General features: G+C 44.0%; 2 protein-coding genes across 2 annotated transcripts; both read right to left on the reverse strand.

Moving 5' to 3' along the window:
* Positions 1–2,387: 2,387 nt before the first annotated feature.
* LOC147435638 (WRKY transcription factor 42-like) lies at positions 2,388–6,154 on the reverse strand. Its single transcript, XM_086488646.1, has 6 exons — positions 5,709–6,154; positions 5,219–5,278; positions 4,913–5,092; positions 4,241–4,669; positions 4,046–4,159; positions 2,388–3,564 (listed from the first exon to the last, which is right to left on the reverse strand). Exons 1-6 carry the CDS (start codon positions 6,033–6,035, stop codon positions 2,767–2,769), a joined length of 1,908 nt encoding a protein of 635 aa, XP_086344772.1. The 5' UTR covers positions 6,036–6,154; the 3' UTR covers positions 2,388–2,766.
* Positions 6,155–8,002: 1,848 nt separating this feature from the next.
* Positions 8,003–9,936, reverse strand: LOC147435639 (putative pentatricopeptide repeat-containing protein At3g49142). Its single transcript, XM_086487756.1, has 4 exons — positions 9,865–9,936; positions 9,554–9,751; positions 8,560–8,694; positions 8,003–8,266 (listed from the first exon to the last, which is right to left on the reverse strand). The coding sequence occupies exons 1-4, from the start codon at positions 9,934–9,936 to the stop codon at positions 8,003–8,005; spliced, it is 669 nt and encodes a 222-aa protein (XP_086343882.1).
* Positions 9,937–10,270: the final 334 nt, after the last annotated feature.

The following is a 10,270-nucleotide window of genomic DNA, read 5'->3' on the forward strand; positions in this document are numbered from 1 at the left end:
AATACTGATAAGCAACAAGCCTATATATGAGTTTATGAAGGAGATCAGACGCCAATTGAAGGAGGTGCTCATTCAAACCCAAAGTGCTAGAAGAGTACTAGATCTCAAAGCCAAGGAATTAATAGAATGCAATGAGGTCAGCAACAGAGAGCCCAAGACCAGGATTTTGCTCAAGAGTCTGTTTCACGTGGTTCAGCTTGCAAGGAAAATGATGTAGCAAGAAAATCAAATAGTGCTGAATTTCTTAGAGTTTGTCCCTGATTCTCTAGCGTTGCTCTATGTCATTCCATTTAAGGAAGCTGAGTTGCCTCGATTCTTTGCAACTCTCTTTCCACCTCACACGAAGCCAACAAACCAAAACAAATATCTGGAGATAGCAGATGGGCTTCGAGCACGGTATGAAGAGGCAACTGCAGAATGGATGGCATGGAATCAAGTACCAACATGGAATCAAGTAGGGCAAGATGCACAACACAAGACCGTGGCCAGTGAACTAAGGGAATACCTATGTAGATTTTAGTTGTTAATGGGCCAGTGGAAAATTCAGCTCATTAGCATTACGAATCAGTTGTTACAGCTGACAATTGAGGCTTATAAAATTCGAGAGAAGGAACTGGCTAGTAAGGCAAGCTCTGAACCACAAGTCAGAGAAATGACTGAGATTTTGTTTGAAGTCTGTATCAAGTGTAACCAGCCAGTTCCTCAGGGATGGATGCATACGGCCTCTGATTGTCACAAGCTTGTCCGAACTCGTATGACAAGAGGCATACAAACCCTATATGATGCCGACACTAAGACTTGGGATGCGCTGACACCCTATGAAGTTGAAATGACAACGGTTAGGAAGGACCAGTTGGAGCAAGAGGATCTTTTCAAACTGATTCAGAAGGAAAATGTTGGACCCACTACTTCTGAAGCATCCTAGGCACCATCTAAGAGGAAGAAGGCACCTGACAAGAAGAAGGTTCATTTGACAAACACTGGGTGAGGAAGTCCATTGTTGCTCAAGTAGAGCGGGCTAACAAGGAGGCGATTAAGGAAGCCTGAGATGCATGGTATAAGACAATGATTATCCATAGCCGGCACCTTTGGAGTCATATGCTGGCATAGGAGAGTTGGCTGTCCAAATATAAAAGAAGCAATAAGCAAGTGAGAAACCTTACTGACACCATCACTAGGCAATTGGAAAACAATCTAAAAACCGTTTACTAAAAAATTTGGTATATACCAAAATTCAAGAAAGGAAAGGAGGAATGTAGAAGCTGGGAACTAAACCCAAGTTGAACTAGCTGGCAAAGGAAGCTTCGAAGTGCAGTAACCAGTGAGTTATCACAGTAATAACTGAGAGTGCACAGTCAATTAGGGACAACCTATAAATAGGACCCATTACTCATTTTGTATAGCTTTTGACTCTTTAGATATACACTAGCCTATGTCCGGAGCTACTTGTACTCTGGCAATCATTTTAGTGCGCTCTCTCTCTCTCTCTCTCTCTCTCTCTCTCTCTCTCTCTCTCTCTCTCTCTCTCTCTCTCTCTCTTCTATAATGATAAATCCAGCTTCTGGGATATCAAATGCTCTCCGTTGTATTTTGCATATCTAAAATACTATCTCAGTTTCAGTTTCCTTTACATTGTCTTGTCTTTTAGTTCCAATATTTCACCTTTCGGTTATGGTGTTTCTTATTTCGGTTATGGTGTTTCTGGGATATCAAATGCTCTCCGTTGTATTTTGCACATCTAAAATACTATCTCAGTTTCAGTTTCCTTTACATTGTCTTGTCTTTTAGTTCCAATATTTCACCTTTCGGTTATGGTGTTTCTTATTTCAGTTCCAGTAATCGTCGAGTCTATGAGTGTGACATCTTTAGTTTTAAGTACCAACCTAGAATAGTTGTTTGAACATATCCAGCTCATTCCATATAGTTTCTCGTTCTAAAGAAATAAATTTGTTGCCACAAATTAGCGATTTCCACACAACTCAAATAGACAGGGCATGATTTTCGTCAATATCTTGCTTCACCCAATTTTACAAGTGCTATCATGTGAAAGAGGAAAAGAACTATAACTAATTTGCTCAATTGAAAGAAAATATATTGTGTAATAATCTCTACTTGATAATAACAGCATACATAGTTAGAGAACTTTATATATGAAGAACCGTTGTTATGATATATCATTTACCAGCATAGGGTTACAAAAATAGCATTTTTGAAGGGCATCTACCAATATGTTTTACATGATCTTTTGTTCATTTAAGGGATAGAATAAATTTGACATGATCTTATGTTCATCAAAGGGACGCTAATTCTTCCTAGGGATTCACACATAGAAATTGCGCCCATCAAATGAGTTCAATAGAATGGTATTCAAAACTTACAAAAATAGAAATATATAAGAGCTAATTTTCCAATTTTCAAAAGCATTTACAGATTTCAAAAGAAAAGGGTTCATTATATCCCTTCAAGAATTCACAATTAAGGGATTTTACAAAAAGAGAGGAGGTTTACATATAGTGACCTCCCCCACACTAATTCAAAGGAGGATTACATATAGTGACCTTCCCAACACTAATTCAGAGGATAGATATGTTTGACATGATCTTATGTTCACCAAAGGGACACCAATTCAATGTCCCAAGATATGAGAATATGATCCAAAAAGAATGAGCACTTTGGCCATCAGATGTACAAGGCTTGGGGTATCTTGCAAGAATTCCACAGGAGTCCAAAAATTTTGTTGGCAAGGGTAGAAATTAGCATGCCAATCTAAGAGCTCTGAGAGTGAGTGTGGCCAGCTTGCTTATCCTGACTTTCCTGGGATGTCAATTTTGAGGACTGAGTAGCAGGTCCACAAGGCATGGAAAGGGAGGGGGCAGCTGCTTGAGGAGGTAGATCACTAGCTTTCGGCTGCGTCAGTATGGAAGTAATGGCAGCAGCCAAGGCCGCGGTGAAGTTGGGATCGGCAGTGAGGGCAGCCGTCGCAGCGCTGACACTGTCAAGCAGAAGGTTTTGGCCATGGGGAGGGCCCATATTGATGGAGGGAGCAATAGAAGCCGCGTTTGGCGCCAAAGCAGCAGAGAGGGAGCCATGTGAGAAGAGGTTTTGGGTTGAGAAGAGCAGGTCTTGTTGAGCGGGTGATGGATTGAGGTGGAAAGGGAACTTCCAAGGAGAGGAGGAGTGGGTTGCACTGTTTGGGTCCAATAAGTGCTGTTGAAGGTTGAAAGGTTGGGATGTAGAGTTCATGAGAGGGGGGTTGGTGAGGTCGAGGGTTATGGTCGGGAAAGGAGCAGAGGCGGAAATGCAAGCGTTGGCAGTGGGGGGAAGCATACGGCCAGCAAAGAAGCTCGGCGCCATTTGTGTAGTGTTGGAGGTGCTGACCAATGAGGAGGATGGGTCCAATTGGTTGCCATTGCTATTGGTGCTTGTCGATGAGCCTGCTAACAACATGGATGCTGCTGCCGAAGTGGTGGATGCCATCGCTTGTGCAGCTGGCGGTAGCGCGTGATTGTGGTTCCCCTCATACGTAGTTATCAATATACTTGTATCCTCAGCACACCTTTGCACCTGCATATGCCATGCACTCACACTTTCAGTGCATATTGACCCCTAAACCTCATAGTATACGATAAAAGTTTTCCCATCCTCCATTCTCGACTAAGAGCATATGAGTCTGTCATGTTGACCTACCATGACAAGCCTCACGGCGAGCACTTGCGCACATTTATAACTCAGATCACCAGAGTGTACTCTACAACAAATTTTTCATCCTAGGATAAATTGGATATTTGTGTGATAATAATTATCAAGGCCCCATTTCCATTCACAATATCGCAGCTACAACTAGTTTTACTGGATAAAGGCCTACGTGAATTGACTAAGCCGTCATGGATATATGCACACAGTCAGATAATTAGTCCTACTAAAACCTTTTCAAATTCCATACCAGCCTCCTAAATTCTACCTATTGCTGTGAGTGACTTAACCTAGGTTATATTGTACAAGGAAATGCAATGTAAGTTCCATTGAGAAATGCTCCATGTCGTACCTGTTTTCGAACCGGACAAGCAGCAGCCATTGTGCATCGGTAGTAGGCGCGCGGACAAGGATTACCTTTGGCCATTTTTTGTCCATATTTCCTCCATTGGCACCCATCATTCAGCTGCAATCATTAGCAACAATACTTAGTATCTTCTACCCTTTAAGTATCCAGATTCGGGTCAAAAACAGTGCACCTGCTTACCATGGGAGCCTCACACCGAGCACGAACAGAAACACGCGCCTTGCGAACTATGGCATCTGTCTGCTGTTCTTGTGTGCTGGCCGGTGCCGAGGGCGTCAAAGCCAGCTGTTTCATGTTGTCCCCCTCTTTAAAGCGACGCTCTTGCTCTAGAGAGGATATAATTCCAGTAGCATATTCGTGATGCTCTCCCGACTGCCGGTGGTCCTCTTCTCCAAGGGACCTCGCCCTCTTCGGTGAACCTGCCCGATTCACGGTTGCATTCCCATTTGCAATATGCCGCTTTCGATCGCCAGACTTTACAACCTTATTGCCATTGCTGTCGCTCGATGTCTCTGACATGCTCTCAGCTGGAGCCTCTTTCACAGATTGGGATGCTGTGACAAGGTTTGCTTTCACGAGCTCTTCTTGCATGGGCCCTTGCATGTTAGGCTGGACATGGAAGCAACATACACATGAGAGTGTGTGCATGAAGTGCACAAATATTTGACAAGCAATAGTTGAACTCAAATGCCAATAAAGTCAGCAACACAGTTTTTCAAAACCTGGAGAATCGACACGGAAGAAAATAAGACACAGACTTTCATCATCATGCAGGGCACATATGCACTATGGATAGACTCAATATAAATGCATCATGTTGAATGACTTTATTCAATGCCCAATGGATGATACCTGTGTCAGAGTTGCGCTTGGCTTGCTGGCATAAACTTGTGGATCAACATTTTGCTGCCGTAGAACCGAGATCAAGTGATTCTCTAGGCGCTTGTAATTGCCACTTACATTCATGAGAGTCATTCTTAGCCTCTCATTCTCCTCACTAATTCTTGTTAGCTCTTGCCTGAGGAGGTCCATCTGTAAAATGTAATAGCGCTGTCAATTTAGGACGCGGACAGCAAATGCATGTCTTGGTATGCCATGATCTAAAATGCGATAATGACACTACATCGCTTACATTGAGACCCGAGAATCTAATCTTACCTGATTATAGTCTGTGTCCTTGGATCCTTGTAAGAGACTAGGTCCACTCAAATCATTGCCCTAGCAAAGAAAAGGCATGTAGAAGTGAGATCAGTAACCATGAAAGATCATGCAAATTTGGACACCTATGCTCATATGCCTAGTACGAATATATATGCTAGCTCTTTAATACTATGGGGCATCTTGCTTCAAAACCATGCTGAAGGGCATCTTCAAGGATAATCTACTCATGAAACGCATATCATGTATCGACAAGCATGCAAACTGCGGGTCCGCAACATATATAATTGCAACATCTGTAGGTCTTATCGTTGCTCAGAAAATATACTGAAGAGCACCATGAAGGATAATCTACTCATGCAAACGCGTATCATGTATCAACAAACTCCGCAATGTTGGGTCATTATACGTATCCTACTCGAGTAAAACAATATGAAAGCGTGCACAGGACTGTCAATTTCTCAAGGAATGTTGTACAAAGTATGCTTACAAGAAAATCTTGCTCCTGTAGAGGAGGGGCTTGTTCAGGAAGGCCGGAGAGGTAATCCCTGGTGGCCAGATCATCTGATGAATCCATGCAATATTGCTTTGCCGCCGCTGCATCCTGCCGTACCAGCACCTGTATGTTATCTGCAAGCTGGGCCGCCTCATCTTTGATGGAAATGGATAAGTCGATGGGGGAGCGGGGTGCTGTATTCGCGGCGGGCACAGGACCGGTGACGACACCACGGGGGGACATGGTGGGGGACTGCAGCTTGAAGGAGAGGAAGGAATGCAGCCGAGGGGGGGGAGAGAGAAGCTTGAGCGAGCCGTCCATGCAGAAGGGGTCCTCTGTGTGTGTGTGTGTGTGTGTGTGAGAGAGAGAGAGAGAGAGAGAGAGAGACCACAGATGCACAGGGAGCAGCACAAAGCGAGCGCACCCAAATGGGAGAAGAGCACGAGGGCGTTGCTTATAAAGAGATTTGAGGGGGGGTCGTGTCTGTGTGTGAGAGGAGGAGAGGATGTCCTTGTAGTCAACTCTACGTTAGCCTTTTTTGACTACGTCGCGCGTACATATTTTCTTTCCGAAAGAAAATCCTATGGCATGTGCCTTCCTTCCCGTGGAGTTTTCCTTTCCTAGGCCGATAGCCTATCCACTTGCGTGAACCCACTTCATATAAGGAGAGAGACCTGCCGACCTCTAGAAAAGTACTCTCTGTTTGAGACGTACACTTCTCCATGTAGCATCGCGTAGTCCTCCCAGAAGCCATGACCAATCACCAAGCAATGACCCCATCGTGTCCACCTATTTTCCACGACTTTTTGGCTTTCCCCCCAAAAGGCAAGGCTTTACTGTTGTCTATTTTCTCTATATTTGCTTTTCTTAAGTATAGACATTAAAAAATCCGCAGTCGGTAGATCGATCGAGTTATCGGAAGTCGCTTAGACATCCCTGTCAAGCTTTTCAGACTTTGGGGCTTCATGAGCCCATCATCACTGATATCAACATTGATGAGGAAGCAATGCAAGAGCCAAGTTTGCTAGTGCAGCAGAGTTTTTACGAGGATGTCATTCCTTTTTTTTTTTTTTGAGGGGAAAGAAAGGGGGGGGGGGGGGGGGGGGGGGGGGGGGGGGGGGGGCCTCCCTCAATCATCAAAAGAGTGAGCCATGATATGCAAGAACATTGGTACTCTCAGGTGTGTGGTAGCTTCGTTGTTAGCAAGTTCTCATCACTATTTCAAGTGGTGTGTGATAGCTTAATGCTATAGTCATAGCCTTTGGTGCGACAAATGGTGAGTTCAAGTCTCGCCAGGGCAGGGGGCGGCAATTTGGTTGGAATATTTTTATTCTTGAGAATAAACGGTCCACATCATCCAAAGATCATGGACCATCAATCCCACTTGAAAATGGGGGTGTCACATAGTCCCGAGGGGTAATCCCAACGTAGTTCTCTCCATGAGGTTTCTTGGGAGATGGGGATACACTGCAATTCATCTAGTTACTCTTGCATGGTATATAAGGCCAACTACACGACACCAGAGCACATGAAGACGTGGTGTAACCAAATTGGCAAGATTGGCATGAGCTACGTGGCCTGATGCTAGCTCGCCATAGTCTCTCTCTCTCTCTCTCTCTCTCTCTCTCTCTCAATTTATAATTGCAACATCACTTCTCAACATATTGACACTGCCATATTGGACCTCATCTTGCTTGGTGAGGTCAAAGAAAACTTCTTCTAGCACAGATGCCACGTTTAACTTTCATACAAGAAATGATTTGCCCCTATAGTAATTTGTTGATTGTGAGAGAGCATGGGTTGAATCCTACATCAAAGAAAACATATTTACAAACATAAACATTGTTCACACATTGCAATAGCTATTTTGAAGTGCATAATTCTTTTGTGCATCAGATCATAAGGGTTAGGAGAGTAAGGAAGGGGTAGCAAATTTTCCAAAGCAAGTGCAAGGGAAACCAAAAAGTTGGTCAAAGTGCATGCCAATGTTGGTGAGAAAAAAATTGCTAAATAGAGATGCCCTCAGTTTACATCTGTTGAAGACAACCCAAAGGCCTGACCGGCCCTGGCCGTGTTGGGCATATCTAGTAATCAGTGCACTACAAAAGACGACATCGCAGATAGGTAGCATCTCAAGCACTTTTAGTGCTTTGACCACATTTGGTATACATGGTGACCAAGGCAATGCTAAGCACCACGTTTTCATTTGTGGAGAGACACCCTCACTTTCCATCTTATGAAAACAACCCAGAGCTTTGTGGCCTTGCCCTATTGGGCATAGCCAAAAATCAGTGCATTCCAAGAGACGACATTTTACACAGGCAACTCCTCAAGCATCCTTGGTTGGCATACATGTCAACCAAGGCATTGCCAAGCACGATGTTTTTTCTCAACAACCCCTGATTAACAATATCATTGAGAATTTTTTTGCACATATTAGCGTCTTGCACAGTGCCACATGCTTTCAAGACAAAAGCATAGGTGGCTTCATATGTAGACATGTCCTCGCTTTGCATCCACTGGATATAGTAGAGGCCTTCCTTGTCTTGCCCCTATTCAACATATTTCGCAATCAGTGCATTCATAGAGTCAACACTCTTGACAGAAATCTCCTCGAGCACTTTTCGCGTTTTTTGAAGTGCACCACTTGGCATGTATGTCGACCAAGGTAGTGCCAAGCACTACGTTTTTTCCAACAGCCCTTGACTATTATTGTCATTGTAAATTTTTTTCCTATATTAGTTTCATGCGTAGTACCAAACAACTTCAAAGATGCAAGCATAGGTGATTGCAATTGGAGAGATGCTCGCGGTTTGCATCTGTTGAAAATAGCCCGAAGCCTTACCGTGTTGGGCATATCCGAAAAATAGTTAACTCCAAGAGACAACATCGCAGACAGACATTTGGCATACATGTCGGCAGCCAAGGTAGTGCCAAGCACCACGTTTTCATCTTGAGAGACACCCTCACTTTGCATCCGCTAAAAACAACCCAGAGCTTTGTGGCCCTACCCCTGTTGGGCATAGCCAAAAATCAATGCACTCCAAGAGACGCATCCCGCACAAGCAGATCATTAAGCATCTTTGGCATACATGTCAACCAAGGCATTGCCAAAAGTATAAATCAGCTCAGGGCTTCCTTGCCCTATTTTTGTTTGGCATATCTCGCAGTCAGTGCATTCGAAGAGTCGACATTCTGGAGAGAAAGCTCCTCAAGCACTTTGCATGCTTTCTAAATTACACCACACTTGGCATACATGTCAAGCAAGGCAGTGACAAGCACTACGTTCTTTTCCAACAGCCCCTAACTATTAATATCATTTTGAATTCCTTTTCCCAATTCAGTGTCTTTGATGCAAGCATAGGTGATTGCAGCTAGAGAGATGCCCTCGGTTTGCATCTACTGAAACCAAACCAAAGCTTCCTGGCCCTACCCTGTGGGGCATATTCAAAAATCAGTGCACTCCAAGAGACGACATCGTGGGTCAAAGAGGCAGCTCCTCAAGCAAAAAAATTTCTTTCTGAAGTAGACCACATTTGGCATACATGTTGACCAAGGTAGTGCCAAGCACCACATTTTCAGCTTGGAGAGATGCCCTCGGTTTGCATCTGCTAAAACAACCCAAAGATTCTTGGCCCTACCCTATTGGGCAAACACAAAAATGAGTGCACTCCAAGAGACGACAACGTGAAGAGGAACCTCCTCAAGCACGTTTTGTGCTTTCTGAAGTAGACCGCATTTGGCATACATGTCCACTAAGGTAGTGTCGAGCACTACCAATATCATTGTGAATTCTTTTTCTCGTATCAGAATCTTGAGTGGTGCCACATGTCAAGCACCATGTTTGCATCTGGAGAGATGCTCTCACTTTGCATCCGCTGAAAAAAGCGAAGAGCTTTGTGGTCCTGCCCCTGTTGGGCATAGCAAGAAATCAATGTACTCCAAGAGACAACATCCCACACAAGCAGCTCCTCAAGCATCTTTGGCATACTGTCGACCAAGGCATTGCCAAGCATGATGTTTTTTCTCAACATCCCCTGATTAACAATATCATTGTTAATTTTTTTCACATATCAGCTTCTTGCATTTTTCCACATGCCTTCAAGACGAAAGCATAGGTGCTTCATTTGGAGAGTTTTCCTCACGTTGCAATCTGTTGAAAATAGCCAAGAGCTTCCTCGACATGCCCTTGTTCAGCATATCCCGCAATCAGAGCATTCATAGAGTCCACATTCTAGATAGGAATCTCCTCAAGCCCCTTTTGTGTTTTTTGAATTGCACCACACTTGGCATATATGTAGACCAAGGTAGTGCCAAGTACTACCACTACAAGACATGCTTAATAGTAGCGACGCTCGTAGTGCGACGCTCAAATATGAAAAAGCACGGCGTCGCTATATGCGTCGCTACGAGCGTCGCTATGTTACTTTAAACATAGGGATGCATATAGCGACGTCGTCAGGGCTAAAAAAAATAACCGAGAGCGTCCGAAAACTCAGATCTCAGATCTGAGTTTTCGACGCGCGCTCAAGCAAGCAAGGTAACGCTCTCCCTCT

Source organism: Adiantum capillus-veneris, chromosome 18 (assembly GCF_014529385.1).
Source record: "Adiantum capillus-veneris isolate H3 chromosome 18, ASM1452938v2, whole genome shotgun sequence".
Classification (NCBI taxonomy): domain Eukaryota; kingdom Viridiplantae; phylum Streptophyta; class Polypodiopsida; order Polypodiales; family Pteridaceae; genus Adiantum; species Adiantum capillus-veneris.